Source organism: Erpetoichthys calabaricus, chromosome 1 (assembly GCF_900747795.2).
Source record: "Erpetoichthys calabaricus chromosome 1, fErpCal1.3, whole genome shotgun sequence".
Classification (NCBI taxonomy): Eukaryota; Metazoa; Chordata; class Cladistia; order Polypteriformes; family Polypteridae; genus Erpetoichthys; species Erpetoichthys calabaricus.
The window spans coordinates 144,222,290-144,249,326 of NC_041394.2; the positions used below are offsets into that span (position 1 = coordinate 144,222,290).

General features: G+C 36.0%; 1 protein-coding gene across 7 annotated transcripts in view; it reads right to left on the bottom strand.

Moving 5' to 3' along the window:
• The window catches only part of abcc9 (ATP-binding cassette, sub-family C (CFTR/MRP), member 9), a 254,037-nt gene that overhangs the window by 109,420 nt on the left and 117,580 nt on the right, over window positions 1-27,037 (bottom strand). For 4 of the 7 annotated variants that reach the window (XM_051923323.1, XM_051923326.1, XM_051923321.1 and 1 more), the window contains 8 exons: window positions 25,019-25,127; window positions 23,673-23,783; window positions 18,726-18,798; window positions 15,392-15,497; window positions 14,505-14,543; window positions 7,627-7,665; window positions 4,905-5,006; window positions 2,452-2,536 (listed from right to left, as the gene is read on the bottom strand). In XM_051923323.1, coding sequence (XP_051779283.1) covers window positions 2,452-2,536; window positions 4,905-5,006; window positions 7,627-7,665; window positions 14,505-14,543; window positions 15,392-15,497; window positions 18,726-18,798; window positions 23,673-23,783; window positions 25,019-25,127 — 664 coding nt within the window. The remainder of the gene's footprint in view (window positions 1-2,451; window positions 2,537-4,904; window positions 5,007-7,626; window positions 7,666-14,504; window positions 14,544-15,391; window positions 15,498-18,725; window positions 18,799-23,672; window positions 23,784-25,018; window positions 25,128-27,037) is intronic. The other 3 variants (XM_051923339.1, XM_051923330.1, XM_051923333.1) reach the window with 2 other exon arrangements.

The window sequence follows — 27,037 nt, forward strand, 5'->3', positions numbered from 1 at the left end:
TGATGAACAGAAAGAAAGAAATGCTTTTCTTATTTAGCATTTATTGTTAGAAACGATGTGCCTTGGCAAAAGAAAATCAAGTTCTATGGGTTTTTCTGGGATTGATTTTGCTTTTTGCCCAGGTGGCAGTCTTTGGGCAAGCAGTGGAAATTTGCTTCCCACCATGTTCATCTGGCTGCATTGTTCTCAGTGGTGGGTGCAGCCAGTTTGCTTGGTTATTTAGTGTAGTTTCCAACCTTACTGTGCTGGGACTGTCCTTACTGTACTTCCCTGGGCCATTTCATGTCACTGATTGATGGTCACCCAGCTCAGTTATGGCAGTTAGCTTATTTTGTTTGGTTGCTCCGCCAACACACTGTAGTTTATCAAAGAGCAGGAGAGCCATGATGTGTTGCAGGTTTGTGGAACATGCAAGTACAAATTTCACCATACTCTGTTCATTTCACAGTAATAAAACCACTACTGTTACCAGTGTGCTAATGATGGTCTTGCTTCAGCTTACTCATCCTCTGTTTGTTTACACCTTGTCAGCTCCACCCCTCAATACAACATGCCAATAGCTGTCTTGTTCTTTTTTGTTTCATAGCCAGCCAATCCCCATCCACAAGTCCTGTTTTGTCTCCATGCTTGCTCTTAAGACAATTCCATTGCTGTATGCAGCTTGTCCCCTCAGCCTTATGCTGGCTGTCTTATTTTTGTTATAGTTTACCCGGTCCTTAAACTCACTATAACAAATTCATATATTCCTTGCTTTCCTGTTTTGAGGCACTGTGATTTGTAGCATACATTACCGATTTTGCACATTTTCCTCCCCTGACCCTAAGCTCTAGTTGCTTAAATGTTTATTCTTTTACAAAGACTTTGTTACAAGTTATGTGTGCCTGTGTCCTTTTATCCACTCTGTTTCTTTAATTGTATGAGTGTGGGTATATGCACTTGCTGGCTTACAATGTAAAACCGATGCTGCAGGTTTGAAAGACTAGAAAGGGTCCAAAAGAAATAGTAAAGGGTAGGAAAAAGTGGAACTCAGCTAGAAGGCTATGTTTCAAAAAATGAGCAAAACAAAAAAGAAGATGAAATGAAAAGGAGTGAGAACGTGAATCCAAATCTATAACCTTTGTTGAGAAGTACAGTGCAAGACATGGACTGGGGACGGACCCTGAATATGTCTACTGGTAAGCCATTCAAATTATGTTTATTTGTTTTCAGAACCCTCTCATTACCATCCTTTCCATAATTCAATATTCATAAATCAGACAATCATTCTTCTGCCGGGACATTTACTGTATAAGGACTAAAACAATTTAAAACATTTTTTTAATTTGTCTGTATTAATTTTCAAGAATAATAGATATTTTATTTGGGCTTGAGTAAGTCTATAGAATAGTTACTTGCATTTATGTTGTTTTTCTGTCTTCTAATATATATTCTTTTTTTCTGCATTTACTGTCATTTGTGTATATTTCTTTATTTCTATGTGAGACCAGTAGGGAAGTAGTTTGGCGTCTCATTTTTCAGGTAATTTTTGCAGCTCAAGAGGTGGTAGTGTGTAATCTTTGGGCCTTCTGCTTATTTCTCTAAAGGAGAATTACAGTATTAATTTTCTCACATTCATCTTAGTTTTTCAATGCAAATCTCTATAGTGCCTATATATTTAGCATCTGTCACTCAAATATAGCATCCACAATCTAGTGGGCTTAAAAGAAAAAACATATTTTCAAAAATTCTCCTGATTAGAGTGCGACAACTGCCAAACTGAACTGCAAACTCATAGCTTGCATCTCATTATTCCAAAAATAGGTTTTGTATATTGAACAATTTCACTCTTACAAACTAAGTAGTCATATTTTCATACAAAATCTTTCCAGAAAGCATATTTAGACACAGCAAAAAAACTATGATAAATGATTCATCAATACTGAATAATCAGCATCAGAAAGGAAATTTGGTTATAATTTTGACTGTATACAGTAAGCCTTCTTCAAGCTACTGTATATTAAACCTTGTAGGAGCTTTCAAGGGTCTATATCAGCACAATGTTTCCAGTGCTGTTGGAATAAGCCTTGAAATTGAAAAAATGTTTTGGGAATACTGAAAGACCTATTTCTATAAAAGTTATTTCTATAAACTAAACTTAATGAACATAACTTAATTATTAACTGACCTTTTTGAAAAGAAATGATGCCTGTGCAATTAGAGGTTTTGACTTTTACTGACCTTTCAGTGACAGACTAGCAAACATAATACAATCTATTTGCATTCTTCAATGTCACGTTTGTTTAACTCTTTAACTTGAGTGTAATTTGACCACATTTTAAAACTGTGATTGTGATAAATCACAGGATACCCGATGATTAACTACTCACTTCTACAAGTATATGATAGCATTTTGAGATGAGCCAAGATCTCAGTGTAACTGTACTGAAAAACAAATATGAGACCTTCACTTACTCGCTCTCCAATTTCCGTTTGATCGCCAAATGGCAAAAGATCGATATCAGGTTGAAGTGAGCAAGCATCGATCACAGCTTTGTACCTGAAAGCATATAACACTGGGTATTACTAGGTAGTAGCTTTGTCACGATACAAACATTTCAGACTTCGATACGATACTAAGTACTGAAATTTAATATCATTTTTAATACCCATTACAGTATATAATGTAACTTAATAAAAATGTGTTCAAATAAACTGCAGTTATGCATGCATTAAAACATTGATGAAAATATATAATAGAATGCATTAAATGCAAATACTTCAAGTAGCACAATTTCTTGTAAAAGGTAAAAGTGAAGTTCTGCAAATAATAAGAAGTATAGAAGTTTAAATCCTGTCAAAACTTCTTTACATTGAAAACAAGTACAGTACTGTTACTGAGGTAGTACAATGAAATGTTACAAATGTTATTAAATTTTAATTAATTAAGTATTGCAAACTTTTGTACACATAAAAAATGAAAACAAACAATAAATAATCATTCATGTAAAACAAACATTAATGTGGTCTTTTGTAAACAATTTTTCAGAAAAGTAACACACAAACAAGAATACTAACACATTTAAAAGGTTTGTGTAAATTCAAAAAGTGCCCATTATATTTTTGTGTAAATAAATTATGTCTTTGTAACTTCCACATTTTTTTGCAAGAAAGACTGCCATGTCAATGTGCTTTCGTATAAGGCTGCTGTGTGCGCTTTGCTCTTGATGGGCAGCAAATGGGCCCCAACGAACTAAACACATGCACTGAAGTACAGTTGAAAGTGTATGAGCACATGGTGGAGACATGCCACTGTTTATGCAGCTGAGCACTGAAAAGTTGCATCGCCTTACATTATATAGCAAATGTGAAATATAATTTTAAAATCACACTTCATAAAATAAAACAAAGTAATGCACTACAGCAGACACTCCTACAAGGGCGGAGTGGTGGCTCTGAGGCTAGAGATCTGCACTGGCAATCGGAAGGTTGCCGGTTCGAATCCCGTCAATGCCAATAGGGACTCTGCTCTGTTGGGCCCTTAAGCAAGGCCCTTAACCTGCAATTGCTGAGCGCTTTGAGTAGTGAGAAAAGCGCTATATAAATGCAAAAAATTAATTAATTAAAATTAAAGGGTTTAGCAGGGGAGTGAGGGAGCTCTAGTCCTAAAAGAGTGTTGCCCCTGAATGAACAGTGCAGAATAAAATTGATCCACAATAAAAATAATTCAAGAACCCTGTCTTGATGTATTAATCATTTAACTGGCTAAAAAAATGCTTTAAGCTTTTTGTATTGACTCTCTTGTATATGTTGTTTACATGTTTGCATGTGTCTTATTTTCTTTCTCCATTTGCCAGAAAGCCCAAGCATCTCCAGATGCCACTCCAGCTGCCCTTTTTGTCAGTTAAACATGCTAGTGAAGGCTCACACACTGTTGAAACTGCCATTTTATTAATACCTGTGAGTGGAAGGAAATGGGGTTTCAGCTCTATTCATGCAAACTGGAAGTGCATATGTAATGTAGGCTGTAGAAGTGATACCATGAAAAATGAATATCAAAGCAATTTTAAAATGTTGACTTTCTGTATCTGAATTTCTGTACTTTTGACAACCCTACTAAGCAGACAGTAATATAGTTAACAGAATATCAAATGCTATCAGTACTCCACCAGTGCAATGCAGAAAAGTGGTCAGTATATTTTTCAATAATATTAGATGCAACAATCTGCTGTGCACAGCTTATAAATATTTAGTTGTTAACGCAAAAGGGTAGAAGATGAATTTGTACTAATGATTTATTTTGGAAGACTAAATATGACATTAAATCTAATAGTGCTCCATTTGTAAAAAATATGTAATTGACTGTGCTGAATATACTGTATATGCCATTTCAGGACATACTTCAAACAGTAAAGCAATAACAGTCTCTTTTAATGGGTATTTTCTGAGGTTACATTCAATAATAAGAGACCTGTAGCTTCAGATGAGGTTCCAGCATAATGGCTACTAACAAGACTTAAGGTGAATCTCTTTGTAGAATCAAAGCCAATTTAGGATATATAAATCACATAACAGTAGGCAAACAACTCTGAGACTGTTGATTTTGCTTCAGGAATAAAGAAGGGAGCTTGTACAAAGATATATAGCAAAGAACTAATGCCAGTTGCACTCCAAAAAATGTTGGATATACAGTCATAATTATCAGGCTTTGAGCACTAACTGTTCTTATTAAGTCTTTTCCACCACATACTGTATCAGTTCATCTGTTTCATTTTACCACTAATGTTGAGTTGTTGTACACTACAAACTCATTTAGAGGTAAAAGAGGAAAACTTGGGCAGAGGTAGACCACAAGACAAGTCTGGGTAGATTTCAATATAATGGTTTTGGAAGCACTCTGCTATATAATATTCAAATACTTGTCTTACCTTTGCTTGTTAAAAGGGCTTCCAAAAGTAATGTTATCTTCTACAGTCGCATTCAACAGCCAGGACTTCTGCGCAGCATATGCCACTGAATTTCTGTTTTTACTGTTTGAAAAGAAAGATATAATCAGCTGTTCAGATTATATCAATAACGACCCAGATGGAAGATTGGCATGAAAACAATGAAGAAAAAGTGAATTTGCAGATGTCAGTTGGAAAACGGAAAAAAAGAATCTAGAACATGTATGAGTCATAAGAAGATTGTAATTGGGACAGACAAGAAAAAAGCAGATGCATGATGGGAGTCCAGATCCACATATTTACTCCCATCCCAATGGTTAAATTCATTAGGCTGAAACTTGAGTGAGTCCTTCCTGCCAAATGACAGTCACTGTCACCTGTTTTTTTTCTGTTTCTACAGAATTGTGCATCTTTACCCTTCTAATATAGAACTTATCCTCTGGCAGGGTACCATCTCAAAAGAAATTATTTCACAAGCAGGCAATTGTTAGCTTAAGCTTAAGTTTTAGAACAGTGATATTGTCATTAACTTACTTACTAAATTACTTTCCAGATAAATTATGGCCTGATTACAAAAAAAAACTGGGAAACACATTGTGGACTGTGAGCATACCCATACGGTATCCAGCAAAGGCCCAAAGAAGTCAAAAGTGTTAAAAAAGAAGGGTTTTATTATAAAATAAGGATAAAAGAAAGATAAAATAGAACCTAATGTTCCACAGGTCTTCCCTATGCACTTGATGCCAATGAATATTATGTGACGTACAGGTCATCTGGTCCAATACATGCTCCAAATGGTACTCAACAGCTCACCTCCTTTTAAAAAAACACCTTCTCTATGCTCTGGTCTCCCTTCTTCACGCCAATTGAAGCCTTGCAACATATTCGCCTCCAATCTACAAGCTCACTGACCCACTCATTAAAAGGGGCATCGAAAGCCCTAGCCCAATATCACTTACGGACAACTACTTCCATGGTCTCAGATGACGTGCCAAAGCCCTGAATATTTGTAACACCATAGATACTGCAAAAGTAAGGCCAGATGATCCATGTGTAGCTACCACATATTATGGCAGGGCTACGGGTTTTGGGAATGCCATATATATTAAAAGTGATTTCTATATCTAAGCCAGGAGCCTGTAGAGCCCATTTTCTGTAAATAGAAGACACTTTTGATTCAAAATTTTAGTACTACTCTGGCTTTCTTCACTACATATAAAATGCATCCCATCTCATTTAACTTTTATCTTATCCACTTTTGCCAAGAACAGCTACTACTGAAAAAACTGACTACTGGTCTAGACTTTACTCATTTGGGCAGTATTGCTCTAATTTTGGCTTTAAAACCCTTCTCAGTCTAAAGACATACAATATTTTTCTCAAGAAGATGTGCCTCAACAACTGTTGCTTCAGTCTGATAGTAAGGTGCAAAACTACCCAAATGCTGTGTAGCTGGCCTAACGCAAATCTGATTGTTAACTAAGTTATTCAAACACTCGGCCATAATTACTCCTTTAATTTGGTAGTGTTCAGGGCATATCCTTTTTACATGTACATTTCATTACCTTTCACAAGAAAGAAATGACAAAACACCAAATTTTGTTACATTTTTCCCCCCAAAAAATTTTCTTTAAATACTTCTACAACCCACAAAAATGTCTGACCAATGCTAAATTTGCAATAATATGGAACATGGGACAGGGACAAATACATTTTAAAAACTTGCATGCTTAAGCATATTTTAATTTGGTCTACTTATAGGGACCACAATTCATTCAAGTGAAGTGCAGACATCTATTCTTATAACTCAGGGGGGCTATCTCTGTTTTATAATGGCAGCATACAAGCGTGACAATATTCTCTGCTGTACTTAAAAACATGTTTGCCATTAATTGCTATGATTTTGCTTTTCTGATAACATGTAAAGAATGTCCTCCTCATTACTGAATGTTCTTTTTCCTTCTTTTGCAAGTAAGCCTTACCTTTCATAGAATCTTTGTGTTTATGGGGGCATTTCAAACATTTACCAAATATCCTCTAATTTTCCTCACCTGTTTTATTAACCATTAGATACATAAGTTCAGCAGCAGCTATCCAGTACCTCGGTTGTATTTGAATCTTTCTGCAATTCTTGATTCTGAGATCTTTATCCATCCACATTATGAACGTTTTGTTTTAAGACACTTAAAATAATTATTTTGAAATTTGTAAAGATGCAAGAAATGAACATAATCAGTTGATGATTTAATAGTTAGCACTGAATCATGACTACCCATGATACCAGAAATTGTCAGAAGCCTAGGGAAGACATAGGTAAGTAAAGGAACCAGCTGAGCCAAGGTTTATTGATGTGTCTATTCGTGGCACATGCAGACAGAAGAATCACTACAACAGATCAAAAAATTTTAATCCTTATTTTGAGGTCAGAAAAAAAATGCACATGAGAATACTACATGAACTTGGTTGCACTTCATATATTTAAATAACAATAATTCCACAAGGAATTGTGCTTATCTAATATCATATTAAGGACTCCCAGCATATCAATCTGTTGCGTTACTAATACAGTTAGCAATGCTTATTACTTTCAGCAAGAAGGGATAAAATGGTAAGTAGATGAATGCATAAAGATGGTAGAGGATTGTCATTTAAAAAAAAAAAAAAACAATAGCACCACAGTTTGAGGTAAAGATGAAAAATGTACCTCCAGCCAGCTTCGAAAGTAGGCTCGCTGTCATAAATGCTGAAAGTTATGGTAAATACTGATCAGTATTCAGAAGACACATTTCTCAAATACACATTTATTTATATAAATTTTATTTTCTTCCATCCCTTCTTTGTTCTTTTCATTCACACTTCCCCCTACATCTTTTCTGTCTACACAAAGTCTAACAAATTCTAAAGTAGAAGGTTGCAAAATTAGCAAGAAAGGTGGCAATATTCTTAATTAATTTCTTTAACATCAACACTACAGCTTATTAGTACATTAAGTTAATTCTGATTTCCCTTATGTTATGTACAATGTTTTAGTGATAGAAAAAAAATCATTATAGTGTAGCTGGCTATAAACATCTGCTACCAAAAATGGCTCAGATCCTAGTATTTTTTTTATCGGTATCTTTTTAAATATATGTTTCATACTTGATAATTTTCAGGTTATTTGTTGTCAGCCAAAGGAATATTAAAGACACTATTTTGGAGGAGGGGCAACTTAGCCTACTATAATTGAAAGTACTGTACCTACTTCTAAAGATGGCACAGACATGTCCGTAAGACAAAGTTTGTAGGACTGGGAAGCAGTGTTGTTAGAAATTTATAACTAAAAAGATATCACAAAGAAAAACAGCATCTATACAGCAAAATAGAATAAGCAAAATAAATATGTGATTATGAATATGAATGAGAATAATTGAACCCAAAAGCCACATTTGGAAATTTTATTTTAGTTGCTTTGTGTACTAAAACTAAAAGCTACACTATGCAGTCTGGTGCTATTTTCTATTTGGTGAAAAACTGGCACCATAAATATTCATGTGTGTACAGGGTATAGAGGTACTATAATGTGGATCTTCGGGACAAGAACATACAAATCTAGAATAGTGTGGTTTGTACTGGAAATAGAATTGAACTCAGTAGAAAAAAAATAGAACCATGCAGAGATTTACACCAAAATGGGAACTGGCAAGATTTTATTAAACTAAATATTGTGACAGTTAAAAAGAAGGTGTAAATGTAATAGAATATGCATATCCTATCAGATTTCTGAACTGTGACTAAAACAGTTACAAATCTGACCTCACATTGTTTTTGAACAGGGAGGTATACTACCTTTTTATCCCACCTGTAGAACATCACTGTTCACTTCTTTACAAGTCAATAATCGGTGACAAGACATTTTACTTAGCTATAACATTTGCATATGCTCCTTTTGAAAGCTCCTTTAAGAAATGCTGTGTATGTGTGAAACACCATGACAAGTGAGCTAAACATGATAGCGAAGATACATTAACATTATGCTTGATAGTTTAAAACGTAATGGCTGCAAGAGATGGCTGCTGTAGGTATGATACAGCTCAGTAACCAATGTTTGAGGCTTTTCTTCTAAAATAGGTAAAGGCATTACACAAAGAAATTTAAATAAATTGCTTTCTGTCATTTCTAGAAAGAGACAAAGTATCTTCCATCTTTAATGCAAGAGAAAAAAATAAAGAGAAAAAATTAAAAGATGTGAGAACGGGAGTGCAATATGGCTTGAATTGCTTGTGAACAATTGCTATTAACTAAATACATTTCTTAAATTGACCTAATGAAAAAATGTCTTGAATGTGCCAAAGATATGTAACAATAGAAAGTATGTGCCTAGTTTGTTGAATGCATCGCAAAAACAGAATAGTTTTGAGTACTACAGGCACCTCTCTTCATATCAAGCAATAAACCATCACAGAGGCTTAACTAAGTTAGATTAGTGCAACACTAATGAGGCTAATCTAAATTGGTGTATTTTGAACCAGAAAGAGCTTGTGAAAAAATGTGTGCAATTGGAGACGTAGGTGCAGCTTTAAGAAGTGAAATTTGGATTCATGCACTTTTATTTTAATGTTTACCTAACAGACGTAAATTTGAAACATTGAGCGTTCAGATATCGAGTTCAGTGACAATGGAAGTGTTTGGTCTTCTACGACTGATATGGAAGATGAGTCTATTTAGTCCTGAAAGTAGTCGTGGGGAGAAAGCAATTAGTTTGGATTTGAGTCACACAGTATGGTGTCCTTAGCTTTTTAAGACTTAGCACTGTCTACATTTCCTTCAGCCGAATCTTTCAGCAGGATAGGGAATTGCATGGTTTTGTATTACTGCATTGAGCCCTTGCTGCCACTTAAAAACCATGGATGTAAAAGGAAAAGCAAAGCCAGTTTTAAAGCACTTAAAAAGCATATTGTTTGTTCATTTGTAAATGTACTGGAAGAACAGCAAGAATGAAGGACAGTAAATGTTTCAGTTTTTTATTAAATGATTTTTATTTTGCATGGGAATTTATATGTAAATCATGTTAACTTGAAATTGCATTTGTGGCCCAAAATTTGTGGCCTTTAGGGGTTCTTGGGTTTTTGGATTTTTTTTTTCTGAAGCCCTTTTATAGAATGCCCATTCTAATATCACAGGCACAAAGTAAATTATTAGATGCTGCTGAAAAGGTTAAAGAAGGTAGTCAGTTATTTCAGCAATCAAACATAATTTTGATTTAGTAAAATGTGTGAGGGAAAAAAGACAAGTTAAAGCTGAATTGACCATTTTGTTAAGGGGAGACAAGAAAGAGGTTGTCATATGATTTGTCTTTTAAGGCGATTTTACAAGAATTAATTAGAAGTAGCTAGTATAAATACAGAAGAAAATAAGGGTGGAGTAGAAAGACAGAAACACTATTACAGAGTTACTCATGCAAAAACACAGCAATATCTGAACCATAAAGAGAACTGGTATTTGCTGAAATTAGTCAAGTAATAACTTTACAATATATGATGAAATTATAAACAATGCTGGCTGAAGTGTTTGAAAATATTGTGAAAAAAATGAGAGTAGGAAATAATGCACTGACAGATTTAATAATGTCCCCAAAGTGCTAGTGACCAAAAATTAAGAACTGTCAGCACACAAATTCTGAGGGATGGCAGCAATAAGAGGTGACAGGCACAAAATAAGAGGGGTGGCAGTATGTATGGTTATCCATTTAAAAATTGTGTGTTTATATATATATATATATATATATGTGTGTGTATATATATATGTGTGTGTGTGTGTGTGTGTATATATATATATATATATATATATATATATATGTGTGTGTGTGTGTGTGCGTATATATATATATATATATATATATATATATATATATATACTGTATATATATAGGACGGCACGGTGGCGCAGTGGGTAGCGCTGCTGCCTCGCAGTTGGGAGATCTGGGGACCTGGGTTCACTTCCCGGGTCCGCCCTGCGTGGAGTTTGCATGTTCTCCCTGTGTCTGCGTGGGTTTCCTCCGGGTGCTCCGGTTTCCTCCCACAGTCCAAAGACATGCAGGTTAGGTGGATTGGCGAATCTAAATTGGCCCTAGTGTGTGCTTGGTGTGTGGGTGTGTTTGTGTGTGTCCTGCGGTGGGTTGGCACCCTGCCCGGGATTGGTTCCTGCCTTGTGCCCTGTGTTGGCTAAGATTGGCTCCAGCAGACCCCCGTGACCCTGTGTTTGGATTCAGCGGGTTGGAAAATGGATGGATGGATGTATATATATATATATATATATATATATATATATATATATATATACTGCGGTGGGTTGGCACCCTGCCCAGGATTGTTTCCTGCCTTGTGCCCTGTGTTGGCTGGGATTGGCTCCAGCAGACCCCCGTGACCCTGTGTTTGGATTCAGCGGGTTGGAAAATGGATGGATGGATATATATATATATACATATATATATATATATTTGCAGCTGGAGATCCACAAAGGGAGAAAAAATAATTAGGTATCATGAAGTAGTTTTTAATCCTGAGCTTTCAACCCCTGCCAGGGGTCTTCATCAGAGGATAATGCTTAGACTTACAAGAATCAAAGGCAATATATAGCAAAACATTACGTGGAGGGGGTGTCTGTTGATGGCGTTCTCATTTGATAGCCAAGATTCGGCCAGCTCTCTGGCACTTTTAGTACTGGCCTTAAATTTTACTTGTACATACACATATACATATACAGTAATCCCTCGCTACTTCGCGGTTCACTTTTCGCGGATTCACGACTTCGCGGATTTTTAAATACAAGTGATTGCCCGCCTATCGCGGAAGTTATGTTCCAGACCCATCAGCAACAGGAGAAAATCCGCGATATAGAAAGACCATATAAATAAACATTTTTTTAGTTTAAGCCTTAAAATACCCATCCCACATGCTTTAAACACATGTAAACTTATAAAACACACTTTGTTAACACATATGATATGTGGATGTCGGGCTAAGGATATGAGTAACATCTCACTATTATAAAACATTTTAACTTCACGCAAGACAAGACAGTGAGACAGGAAAATTGGTGATGTACACCTAAAAGCCTGATTGTACAGGCTTTTAAATTATTGACACGCAGAGCGACAAGCAGCACAAACCCAGCACAAAGTCCACTTCTCCTTAGCGTTCATTCAGCTCCCCACCCCCTTGACAATGCGAAGTGGCAGGAGCGTCCTTCTCCTCCGGGGAGGGGGGTTTGAGCGAAGGTGCGTTCAGCTCTCACACACCCACACACACACACACACACACTCCTCGAGCAGAGCGACAAGCAGGCATTTTGGCAGAAGCAGCACAAAGTCCATTTCTGCTCAGCGTGAGTTCAGCTGCCCCCCTTCACAAAGCGAGTGCAGACACATTGACGTCTGATCGCTGCGTGCAGGCAGTGTGCAGTGTTGGTCTGAGGTGTTTAAGAATGTAGAAAGTGTTTAAGAGCATAGGAAGTGTTTATAAGAGTGTGGGAAAGGTTAACAAGAGAGTGAGAAAGGTTTATAAGAGTGTGGGAAGGGTTTATAAAGCCTTAAAATATGTAGAAATAATAAAATAAATATAGGTCGCTACTTCGCGGATTTCACCTATCGCGGGGGGGCTCTGGAACGTAACCCCCGCGATAGGTGAGGGATTACTGTACAACTGTATATACACTGTATGTTACCATGTTTGTGTGTGTATTACCTCTTAATTCTGTCACCATTCTGAATTTGCATGTACCACTTATTGATGTTTCTAATCTTTGAGTGTCATCTGTTGATGCTGCCACCTTGTACAATGCACTACCCATTTTAAATTTCTGCCACTTTGAGACCACTTTGATTTATAGGCTGCTGGAAGATATTGCATGGAGTTCTACATGAAATCTTTAAATTGACAATAAAAAAATGAAAAATGAGTTAAACATGAAAGCAGACTCTTAACACAGATCAAAATGAGTCAAGAAAAGAATAAAATTAGAATCATTACTAAAAATGCAGGTTTGCCAAGACAAGTAAAAGATATCGCCTCCTGTGTCATATATGAACCCACTTTTAGCAACATGGAAAGACAAAAGTCAGTAGCTGTTGTTAATTAAAGCACAACTTGAATATGTGAGACAGAAGACCAGGAAAGGTCAGGTCAAAGACTAATCAAAGCAGGCGCTGAAAGATCTGTCAAGGAGAGATAGTATAAATGTAAACAAAAACAAATGTTAAATAATAATGGAATAAATCAAGTATCAAAAATAAGACAAAAGCTAATGAACAAGCAAGAACACAGAAATTGTATACAGCAAGTATCCTAAAGACCATTTATAATCTAAATAAAAGAAGATTTAAAAAGTCACAGATGAAAGGCATGGCCAGCATTTAAAAACGATGTAAGGCATGACACACTGAACATGAGAACTAATACTAAGTTTAAGAAAGAACAATAGTGTACAGTGTTTACATGGTTTTCAAATGTGGATATTAGGAAGTAAGAAATAAGGTTAGATATTTATCAAATGTAAACACCAAAGGACAAATAAGGAATCAAAGATTTCCACAAAAGTGAAGTTAGACAGCTTTTAAAACTGTTACAGAAGCAAAGAATAAACAATCCTGAAGCAAACTGTATGAAGTATAGTGAAAGAAAAAAGACAGGTTTAACAGAAAGGGATTAAAATAAGGCCCAAGAACATTAAACAGCATAAAACAATGGAGCTGCCATGGACAGAGAATGGAAGTGTGTGCCTTGGACTTGCATTCTTAGGCAGAGAAGAGTGATGATAATGATTGCAATAGATCCATGTTCAAGTTGATTCCTTATATTTGTTATAAAAATAGACAATACACATAAAATAAAATATTCTTCAGAGCTGTAATTCATGTATGCAATACCAAAATGGCTGACAAGATAAACATGATGTATTTTCATTTATGTATGACATTGCAGTGCACATAAAATGCTTTAATTTGGCTGTTGGCAAGGTAATGGTGGTGGAAGAGTTGGCATTGCCTCCTCACAGTTCCAGTGTCCTGGGTTAGAGTCTCCCAAACAGATATTTTCTGTGTAGTTTTTATGTTCTCTCTATGTCTGCATGGGTTCCCTCCCACATCTCCAAAGATGTTCAGGTTAGATTACAAATTTCACTGTGTATCACTATGAGTGTACAGCTGCAATGGTCTGCTTACTTTTTTTCAGGTTTGTATCCTGCTTGTGTTCAGTGCTACCACTTAAGGCTCTGTCTCCCTGCAATCCTGATTTGGATTACGCTAATGTCAAAATATCACGTTAATGTTTTCAAGACTTTGAACCATTTTGTATTTCACCAGGTGAAAGTAAAAAAAACATTCCTGAAAAGAGTAAATGTTCTTCAAGATATGTTTATCTATAATACATGACAATATCTTACTTTTAAAAATGTTTTTGCAGAATCTGTAAACACATTCAATTTGAAATATTTTTATGACCATTTTTTTAGTTTATAGTTCTTTGACAGGTTTTCTTTGCTGTGGGTAAAAAATCATTTTTGTCTGAGTTTTACACCAAAGGAACAGAAAAAGTCAACATGTACCTTAAATTCTTTTCGTGGATCATCTCAGATTCTGGCAGCCTGATTTTAAAAAATGATGAGAAAAACAAAAACAAACACAGGAAGACAAGTATTGTTTTTTGGTTAGTACAAAACTGGAACACTTCATTTGATGAAGGACTGGAAGCCTACTGATGTGTGTCTTGGAGGTGGACTTTGCAAACCTTTAGTGTTAAAATAGTAGAGAAAGTTGATTTTTCTATGAGTATTTACTAAAATGTAATCTCAGAAACAGAATAAGAATTATGCCTTTGGAACTCTGCCCATCTAGAAACATTCTACCTCTAATATCTGGGAAAATCTATGTACTTATATCCAACATGCAAAATCTTCAGTATATATAATATTCAGATTGTAACCTCTAAAGGTATGGTGGCACTATGCATAAACACACTATGCAAGTACACATATTTCTGTTAGCATATACAGTAAGAGAAGGAAGACCTCATTAATATTCCATCTTAGGAATCCTGGCAGACTGCTACCTTTTCTCGTTTCTTGATTCTCAATGACATTTTTTGCTGCTGCGTGCAAATACATTTTTAAATGGTAAACAATATTATAATTTATTTATACATATTTCAAGTCATTTAAACGTGCCAATGATACGTTGATGTATCCTTAAGATTTAATATTTTGTGAATAAAGAAGCGAACAAAGGTGAAAGAATGCTATAGGAAGAAATGAATAATATCCTGCTTAATATGCTGCACCTAGTTACATACATTGGTTTGAGTAATTTTAGTTTAAATTGTTTTATTTGTCATAATGTTCATTACAACAGAGTATTGTATGTCTTCACACCATGTTCTAGTTTATTCCACAAACTTGTGAAGAAAAAAGAAAAAAAAAGCAACAACACTACTTACTTGCTCCAGTAGACCTTCCCAGAAACCGTCTGCATCTCTCCAAGCACTGCTAGAAGCAAGGAAGATTTCCCACAGCCAACCTGACCCACAATCATAATCAACTGCCCTGAATATTCAAAACACATAAGGGGACATTATTCATCTTAACCAACCATTATTTAGCAGTGCTCTTATTTATATATATATATATATATATATATATATATATATATATATATATATATATATATATATATATATATATATATACACACACACACACACACATATATATATACAGTATATATATACATACATATATATATATATTTTTTTTTAATGTTTTAATTACTTTCATCTAGAAAAAAATCATTATAATGGAACACAACTCAATCAAACAAATTAAAATAACACAGCAAGTATAAAGGTATTCTTTGAGAACAAATTGTTCAAGTCAGCATTCAACCCCCATCTGACAGTGACAGCTAATTGACTAGACAACCCCATCTAAAATGGTTCTTTGTATAGGACATAAAAGCAAGTAAAATAAAAAGGCTGAGAAAAGGCTGGTATGTTTACTTTAAAACTATATTTACGATTTCTTACCAAATTCTGAAAACATTCTGAACAGATCCTCACAAAAAGAATCCGACTCTTTCAATTTGAGATAATATGGAAAATGTATTCTCTTATTTTAGTTTGTTAGTTTTTTTGTGTAATTTGTTTATTTACAGGTGCTGGTCATAAAATTAGAATATCATGACAAAGTTGATTTATTTCAGTAATTCCATTCAAAAAGTGAAACTTGTATATTAGATTCATTCATTACACACAGACTGATGTATTTCAAATGTTTATTTCTTTTAATGTTGAGGATTATAACTGACAACTAATGAAAGTCCCAAATTCAGTATCTCGGAAAATTAGAATATCAATTAAGACCAATGCAAAAAAAGGATTTTTAGAAATGTTGGCCAACTGAAAGGTATGAACATGAAAAGCATGAGCATGTACAGCACTCAATATTTAGTTGGGGCTCCTTTGGCCTGGATTACTGCAGCAATGCAGCATGGCATGGAGTCGATCAGTCTGTGGCACTGCTCAGGTGTTATGAGAGCCCATGTTGCTCTGATAGTGGCCTTCAGCTCTTCTGAATTGTTGGGTCTGGCGTATTGCACCTTCCTCTTCACAATACTCCATAGATTTTCTATGGGGTTAAGGTCAGGCGAGTTTGCTGGCCAATCAAGAACAGGGATACCATGGTCCTTAAACCAGGTACTGGTAGCTTTGGCACTATGTGCAGATGCCAGGCCCTGTTGGAAAATGAAATCTGCATCTCCATAAAGTTTGTCAGCAGCAAGAAGCATGAAGTGCTCTAAAACTTCCTGGTAGACAGCTGTGTTGACCTTGGACCTCAGAAAACACAATAGACCAACACCAGCAGATGACATGGCACCCCAAACCATCACTGACTGTGGAAACTTTACACTGGACCTCAAGCAACGTGGATTCTGTGCCTCTCCTCTCTTCCTCCAGATTCTGGGACCTTGATTTCCAAAGGAAATGCAAAATGTACTTTCATCAGAGAACATAACTTTGGACCACTCAGCAGCAGTCCAAAGGTGAGACGCTTCTGACGCTGTCTCTTGTTCAAGAGTGGCTTGACACAAGGAATGCGACAGCTGAAACCCATGTCTTGCATACGTCTGTGCGTGGTGGTTCTTGAAGCACTGACTCCAGCTGCAGTCCACTCTTTGTGAATCTCCCCCACATTTTTGAATGGGTTTTGGTTCACAATCCTCTCCAGGGTGTGGTTATCCCTATTGCTTGTACACTTTTTTCTACCACATCTTGTCCTTCCCTTCGCCTCTCTATTAATGTGCTTGGACACAGAGCTCTGTGAACAGCCAGCCTCTTTAGCAATGACCTTTTGTGTCTTGCCCTCCGTGTGCAAGGTGTCAATGGTCGTCTTTTGGACAACTGTCAAGTCAGCAGTCTTCCCCATGATTGTGTAGCCTACAGAACTAGACTGAGAGACCATTTAAAGGCTTTTGCAGGTGTTTTGAGTTAATTAGCTGATTAGAGTGTGGCACCAGGTGTCTTCAATATTGAACCTTTTCACAATATTCTAATTTTCCGAGATACTGAATTTGGGACTTTCATTAGTTGTCAGTTATAATCATCAAAATTAAAAGAAATAAACATTTGATTAAACATCAGTCTGTGTGTAATGAATGAATCTAATATACAAGTTTCACTTTTTGAATGGAATTACTGAAATAAATCAACTTTGTCATGATATTCTAATTTTATGACCAGCACCTGTATAGTTGAATTTGTTATTTGGTTTATTATTAAAAGTTATATTTTGCTTGCTTATCTGAGTTTTCATTGGGTTTCCTCAGTTTTGGCCAGAGGTGGGTAGAATAGCCAAGTAAGAATAGTGTTCAAAGTAATATTACTCAAGTAGAAGTAAAAAAACGTCATCCAAAAAATTACTCAAGTAAGAGTAAAAAAGTATTTTGTGAAAAGACTACTCAAGTACTGAGTAACTGTTTGATCATAATAAATGATTTATGTTTTTTAGAAATGTTGTAATAAGACAGACAAAAATATAAAATAATACAATACAGACTACAGTACTTGAGTAGTCTTTTCACAAAATACTTTTTACTCTTGAGTAATTTTTTGGATGACTACTTTTTACTTCTACTTGAGTAATATTACTTTGAACACTACTCTTACTTGAGTACAATTTTTGACTACTCTACCCGCCTTTGGTTTTGGCTGGCCTTTAGGTGATTGAGATAGTTACTCACCTCTGGTCATTAAGGTCCAGATGAGTGAATCAATAGTATGGAAATTTGAAGCCCTTTCTCACAGAATAAAATAGATTCATAACTACAGCATAACAATAATATGGGTATGGAACAAGACTTCTGATGAAGATGAAAATAAATCTGAACCATCTAGCATTTCAGACGTTAAACAATCTGACATTTTCTGTTACTCAAGTCAGATGAAGATATTCATTGACATAGTTCAGTGTGTGAAACATACTGATAATATTCATTCCAAATTACAAACTGTGATAGGTAACAGTCATACAGAGCACATTGTTATACTTAATGAAGAAAAGATGAATGTTTTGATAACTTGAACAAAATTCCATAACAGTATTGTGAATTAAACATTCCAAGTTACCCACAATCAGAAATATTCCATAATGCTTATTTGAGGTATCCAGATGTATTCCTGAATACAGGACAATGGCAGACATGAAGTTAAATCATGCCATCTTAGACATGTGGTCTTGCTTGCTAAAAGAACATTGATGGCAAAAAACAAAACATACCTGTAGGGATTCTAATGTTGATATCTGATAATGTAGCCTGGTTACTCCCCCATGAAAAATATCCATTGGTTACCTAAAAAGTAAATTAAAAATAAATTCAAACTAACAGCAATCAAAAAACACTAATGCAAAATTTTGCTTTTTCACCAGGTTTTATTTGCAACTGCCATAGTTCAGTCCTCTTCTGGACTTAGATTTTTGACTTCATGCTAATCAGTCTGTTTGAGGAGCAGAAAAACAAGCAACTTAGCAACTCTTTAGCTCCAAAAGATACAGAAACCTTTCTTAAATAGTGTGGCTGTGTTGATGTTACTGAATTGCTCTGTATTGCTTGACCCCATTACACAAGAATGTAAATGTGTTAGGCCGGGTTTATACTTCATGCGACGCGACGCATGCTGCAGTGGATGTTCCTGCTACGCAAGCGTTTTACTGTTTATACTTGCACGCGTACTTTACGTAAATCTGAAGGAATCCACCAGGTGGCAATGCAAGATATTATCACGGTGAGAACATGTTCAGCTTCACTGTGTTGTGAATTGCCTGGAACACCCATTAAATTCCGATGACACCTTACCGCATTATCTCTGAAAAGGATGTTTAATGATTAACTCCATCAATTCAGGGATGTGTCCATTCCAGCTAGCACTAGGCACAAGGCAGAAACAATCCCTGGACGAGGCATCAGCTCATCACAAGGTGAATACAAGCACTCACATACACTAGTGTTATTTTAGTGTCACTAAATCTGCATATCTTTGGAAGGAAACCAGAGCACACTGTGGAAACCCAGCAGGAACACATATAAACTCCAGGCAGGGAACATCAGCGACGTAAGTCCCTGCAAGACAGCAGTGCTACTGCTCCGCCACTGTGTCACCTCCATGTGTGTAATTATTAACAGTGTTCATTATTTAAACGAACAATTATCTGTAAAATGTAACATACATACTTTAATGCATTTCATCATGAAAGTGATATCAAGTATAAATCTAAGGATTCTAAATGTGCAGAGACTTGGAATATTATACATTTAATGTGTTCAATGTGGCAATCTATTACTGTTTCCTGCTGCTGTCAGGTCAAGAGAAAAAAAAGATGGCACAAAAGATGGCATGTGTGTCTTAAAATGTATCGTGTCATTACAATCGGGAATATGCGACGCATGAATATAAAAGCACCACGAATGCATCTGTATGTCAGCATATTGCTTCACCACATTGAACCACTCATCAAACATCAAAGCGCACACATCGAACCTACTAGGATCCGCATAGAGACTTTCTGTCACATGTAGATAGTAAATAAAGACTCTGACGTCACGTTTCCGACTTTTATCACACTGTGCCCCCCGACTTTTTGCTAGTACTGCAACTCGCGCACGCATTGCTTTAATTTCTGAGGACCTGCTCAGAGGACGCGTCAAATGAACGCTGGGAATGCATGACATCCATGATGCGTGCACGTACGTGTTCTGAGCATGAAGTATAAATGAGTCCTTAAAGTGTCTGTATTGAAAATATATAAAAAAACTCAGTTTTTTTTAAAAAGGTAAACTACAAGATAAAACCTACAAGTAAATCAAAAGAACAGAATGGCAAGGATATACTTTCCTATTTTAAATGGCCTGTAATGTTCTAGAACAAAGATTTATGGGTAGTATAAACAAATATCCTGTATCAGAGTGATAGTAATATAAGTAGGAGGGCAAAGGGAACAAAAATAAGTGCCCATGAATCAATGTACACCATGTCATCTGTGTAACAGGGCGTCATTTCAGATAACAAAGTGATGACAATGTGATTCTAAACTTCATCATGTGTAAATGCCAAAGTAACAGTGAAGAAGATAAAAATGGATATAACATGGAGGATTAATTTAAAATGTGGAATATGTAAACAGTAAAGTCGGTAATTCTAAACTGTATATTTTCTGTATATTTCAGCATTGAACCTATGGTAATTACACAAGTAGTATGTACTCATTAATCCACGTATCCTAAAATGGTTAATGCACTTGCACTAAGACAAGATGCATTTATGTTGTGAAAAAATGTGCCCGAGTGTCATTAAATTAAAGTTTTTTAAACCTCTGCCTTCACCAAAGTAAGGAATGTCATTTTGGCTGAATTAATGTTATTTATAATATGTCACATAAGCTTTAATGTTCTTAATTATGATCACCCTCAGAAAAATTAACTGATATTAATTAAAAATTTAATTTAAATGGAGCAGCATGAGAAATAAAATAAGAAAAAACTATCAAAAATATAATAATGAGTAATATATATGTGTCCTAAAGGTTGTGATCTCAGGGCACTAGATGTCAGTAAACCATTCTGCCCTGAGCAGCCAGCCAATTCTCTAACATACAAATGATCCCTGTAAACAATAAAATACCCATTCCCTGTTGAGCAAATAGACTGAAATCACTGACAATGAGGCATTAAGACTAGTAACAACTGGGTTCATATGACGCAAGTGGTTTAACTATAGACAGTGTGGGCGGAGCAGTTACACCATAGCCCATGGTGACTGCATGGTTGTTGTTTCACAAGGCTGTATTATTAACATGTTTGCCCGTTTGACATCAGAATAAGAAAGTCAATGGTGTTACCATTTCCACAACTCCGCAAAAATTAATTATGACTACAGACCTTTTATGTAGCTTAAAAGCTTGATGTACCTCATTGAGGTTGGTTATTTTTGATGGGGCTTAATTACACATGAAGGGGCCTAATTTATTTGTTGTATTAGGGCTTTTCTAATTCTAGTTAGACCACTGTGTGATCCAAAATGCTGCAGTGAGCACAGACAATTTACCAATATGTTATATTTGTTGCTAGGTTAATAATGTGTAAACTAAATATCATTCTTGAACCTAAACCTGCTGTCATACCTGTGACATACAGTCGCTGATATTAACCGTTTCACATAATCTTTTGTATGAACAACTGATTCATGGATCTTCTTAAAATAGTGCTAGTTCTGTTGATAGTGATGACTTTAACAAAAATATACTATTATTGGCTATCTATAAAGTTCAGCATAAAAATCAATATATCGATTATTTTTGAATATAGCTGTTAAAACAAATAATTAAGATAAAATCAAACCTATTCAGAATGTGAATAAATAATTTGGAACTGGAATGTTGGAATTTGGTTAAAAACTGTAAAATAGCCAAGTTATAGCAGAAAGAGAAAAAAATACTTCATTTTGTTTTTTACACACATGCACATGCACATGAGGTATTATTAACCACCTCACTCACTTCAGCTATCATGTCAGTTTTGTTTTTTAAACCTTCCAGTTAAAAGAGAATAAACATAGTGGCTCTTTATATAAAATACAAAGGTTTAGTACAGGCTCTTAGTTTAAAATTATACTAGTGAGTTTCTGCCAAATTCTGAAAAAAATTGACATCAATCCTATGTGACTAACTTGTAATAATAATTCCCAGGTATTTAAACTGCTCTGATACAAGCAGCAAAAAGTGATCTGGCATGTGAGACCATTCACTGGAAAAAGCAAACACTCAAGATCTTACGAAATTGTCTGAGCAAATTGAATATTAATGATAAAGGATAACCTTGTCTAATTCCACTTCTAATTTCCAAAATAATAATATTAATACTGGCTGAGGTTTCTGGACAAAACTTCTCTGGAAAGGAAAGGGTGATCACCTGGATTGCTGCAACTTTGCGGAGATAACACTGCTCTCGGTGCCTAATAAGGTCCTTGCTAGGGTCATCCTCAATAGGATTCTTGACACCATACTCATCTACCAACAACTGGAACAGTCTGGTTTTATGCCTAAGACATCTTCCATCAAATACATCCTGGCATTGAGGGTTCCCATTAAGTGAAAAACATGAATATTGGCAGAGTTTCTTTGCAGCTTTTGTTGATTTTCATAAAGCGCTTGATTCAGTTGATCAAGCTGCCCTGAGGGACATCCTGAGACTTCACAGGATCCCCCCAAAGTTACTGGATGTCAAGGACAGCCTGTACACTGGTACTGTGAGTGCAGTGCAAAGTGGAGGCAGAACCGCCGCGTTTCTCCCAATTGAATCTGGGGTTTGGCAGGGGTGTGTTGTTGCTCCTACTCTGTTCAATGCTTGTATGGACTGGGTGTTAGGCAGGGTCAGCTGTGGGGCATCTGTTGGTGAAGAGAAATTTACTGATCTTGAAATTGCCAATGATGCTGTGATCTTCACAGAGTCAATGGAGGCTTCGATCGGGCTCTCAAGAGACTGAGTGAGAAGTCTGAGTGTCTGGGCTTGCAAGTATCCTGGATAAAAACCAAGATCCAGGCCTTTAATGACCTTTTGGGCTCAGGAATCAGTAAGACTGAAGCCTTGAAATTTGTTTCAAAGTTAAAGACAGAACAGATGTGTCAGTTACCTCTGTTGGGTGAGGCCCTATGTCTGCACATAGTATACATTTAAATAAACACCAATAAATTTCCTTCTGCGCATAGGCACGCCTCCTATCTGTCAAGATGTTTGTTAATTGTCCGCTACTCAAAATGATTCAATAGCAGATATTCACCTCTACTAAATCAATAAAATAAAGCTTCTTTATTTCTCACTCACCTCATTGCCAAGCAAACACAGCAAAAGAAATGACTTTTTCCCGTAAATGTAGATTTATACATTTTATGATAGAATGCGTTTTATGTTTAAATGTGTTAAATGGATTTGTAAATTTTCTACTAACTTTTTGCATACTGGCAAAATGTTGTTTTCTATACAGCAAGACGAATTCCATCTAGTATATTGGATCAAGCAAAGTATTGAACACTGCTATGCCAAAGCAAAGTGTGTAATGCCACTCTTACAGTCCTACAGTCGCCACAAGCAAAAACCTATTTATTGCTTCAGATGGCCACAAAAGTTCTTGAAAAAGCAGGATAGTTTGTGTTCAATTTCAAGAAAGCACTAACCTTGACTGAAATATCTTCAGTTTCCACAGGACGCACAGGTCTTCGGCTAGACTGCTCGTAGTTGTCCAACTGGTACCTGAGCGGCTGTTTCCTGTTTATTGCTTTGGTGTGCTATAGGTCAAAATGAAAAAAAATATTGATATCAGTATTTAGGATGCTGTAAACCTCTAAATTAAGAAAGCACTATGTATATGGGTTCCATCTTGGATTTTGAATCTCTCTGATTTTTGCTTTAGGTTTATGCATTATGCCTCTCAGTTTGCCTCTTTTGATTATACGTACATCTGCCTTCATTAAGCTGTTTTTATTTCTTCCATCTGTTTCTACTGCTACCAACTTTATGCTGATGGATTCATACCTAAAATATATCTTTTGATATCAGAGTGGTTCCAAAAGTCTCCGTGAATTGTCAAATGCCCATTAATATTTACAGCTCCTATTCTCTTCCAAGGTCTATTTGTGGGACACTTTCTTTTGCAAATCAAACACAGACTGAAGACTCACTTTTTACCCATGTCTTTTAAAATGCAGTCCCCAAATTTATGAGTTTTAAAAGTTCTTACTATTCAACAAAAAATTATTGTCATTTCCACTTGTCATAAAGCTCTACCCCATAATGTTTTGATTTATCCGTTCTGTAATTGGAGTAGGAATGTTTGAAAATATATAGATATTACAATATGTATCTTTACTGTGATATAAATACTGCATATCTATAGTTTTACATTGTGGCTGGAATTGAATGGTATGGCTCCCTCACTGTTTAGAATCTGTTACGATATTTTTCAAGGATTTTCCTTGCATTATAGTGCTCTTTTTGCATTTGGTGTGTTATTGGCATACTACTCAGTTTGAATAGGGCCCTGTGATGATTCATGCTGTTAATGGCATAACATAAAATAAATACGGTTGTTTGATTGTTTCATTCATCCATATGACAATAAGCTACAATCTCAGTGGCACTGCAAGCAAGTGAAAGATTTGGTTGTGCAGACATTTAGTCTTCCACAGTGACCTCTAGAAAACTTATTAGAAGAAAGACATCCTCTGAAAGAAAGGGAAACTGACAGAGCTTTAACTCACATTAATCTGGTACAACACTATTTGCAACTACCAAAAATAGAAGCTTTATGAGCTTGGATTCAGAAAAATAGTAATGTTACTTATAATATTGCTTCTGAGTGTCTGATTTTTTTAAGTTAATACAAATGTAACTCATGAGGTTGTTACTAATAAGCATTTTAAACTTGTTCCCCGGAATTCTCTTAGAAGCCACGTTTGATGAGTGGCACTTATAGAAGTTACCAGTAGCTAATATGAACAGACCTTTTTATTGCTATACTTACAGAGGTGGGATGCTTTCGACATGACTCTAGTGGCACAGACATCTCCCCATTCCTCCAGCTGTCATCACCAATCTCATCACTCATCAGAAACTCTCCTAGTTTCTCAACACTGCAAAAGACAGATAAAGCTTTTAACATTTTTTGGCAAACCAGTCTTGTTATATATATTTTAAAGGGACATTCATTTTTTAAAGCAAATGTGCTTTTTAGTATCAAACTATCTCAGTCTAATTTTATGCAAATTGTTATGATACATGTGAAAATTAGCATGTACTGTGCTGTATTTAAATGACAATGTATTGTCCAACCATATGCCCTTTTCAGAATCCTTTCTACAGTATGTCCAGCTGTCTTTTGTACATCAGTTAATTATAATTAACTTGTCCTATTTATGTTGACTTACCAGTTGTAAAAATTCTGTAATCCATTTACACATCCACACTACAATATATCACTCCCACTAGCCATTTAGGACAATTTTAATATTGTATTGCTTTATGTCCCCAATGTTTCGTTTTCAAAAGAAATATCTGAAAATCATTAAAATAGTTGTCAATTTCTGTGCAAGTGACAAAACTATTTCTGAGGTTCTCTAATACCACTAAACAATATTCAAAGGTATATTATCCCAATGGAGGAAGTCTGAGACAGTAGTCAATCTGTATAGGATGTTAATGTTCATGAATCCACCACCAGAAAGACAATGGGTAAAACGAGTAGACAACTAAAATTATTGATCACAAATCATAGTCATGTTTTTATAAATGCTAAAAGCATCTGGAAGAAACTCAAGAGTACTAATGCACGAGTCAAATGGTGGAATCTTTTGACTGAAATGGTTTTATGTCTGCTGAGCAGCTTTCTCTGCATTCAATAGCATGAACCTCATACAAGCAGTAAAGCATGTATGGATGTTTAATGCATCAAGACTTGGGCAACTAGTTACTATCAAATAAAACATCAATTTCATACTCTATAACAGCATTCATCAAGAAAATATCATATTATCAATAAGCAGAACCTGTGTGACATAGTATGACAATAACTTAACAAACACAAATCTACATTAGAAAGACAACTCATGAAAAAGTGATGTTTGGCAATGCTGCAGTCAAAGTTCAGATTTAAACATTACAGTGTTTGACATGAAAGCAGCAGATGATGACTGAAAATTCACAACTGACCACTAACATGGTCCTGATAAAAATTGTGCCATTTATTCCAGACACCATCCATATTACTAACCGAGAATGGTAAACCGGAAGGCATGGACGCAGGTACACGGCGATGGGACCATGAGACATACTGCGCAGGCGCTCAAACCGCAACTGAAGTCTCATCCACCGTGAACGAAGGAGTCACGGCCCAAAAACGAAAGAGCTCAACTGATGTGAATGAGAAATGAAGCAACAACGCGCCCATAGCTAACGACTAACGACACAGCCACACAAAAAAGAGGATTCTGCGCTGCACCCCAGAGTCAAACGGAAGAGGCTACGGAGGCCCCACAGGTCCACAAAGATAGTATGGAAGGCGCGGGAAAGTATGAAAGGCGCAGGCGCCTACAATGCGCTTCTGAATAGGACATGAAGCAACAACACGCCCATAGCTAACGACTAACGACACAGCCACACAGAAAAGAGGATTCTGCACTGCACCCCAGAGTCACACGTAAGACACTACGGCGTGCGCAAAGGTCCACAAAGATAGTACGGAAGGCGTGAGAAAGTACGAAAGGCCCAGGCGCCTACAACGCGCTTCTGAACTAAATGTCCACACTACACAGCATGGTCCGGGTAATGAGAATAAACGAACTCTCCGCATTAAACGTACGGCATCCTCACACATCCAAACCATATAGCATATGTGAATCACATTACAGTGATGCATTATTAACGGTACAAATACAGAAAACCCTCCATATTAACAGTAAGTGCAATTATCCATATTACTAATGGTAGACAACAGATAACTAATGGAGTCACGGTCACGGCTCCAAAACGATCTAGCTCAACTAAC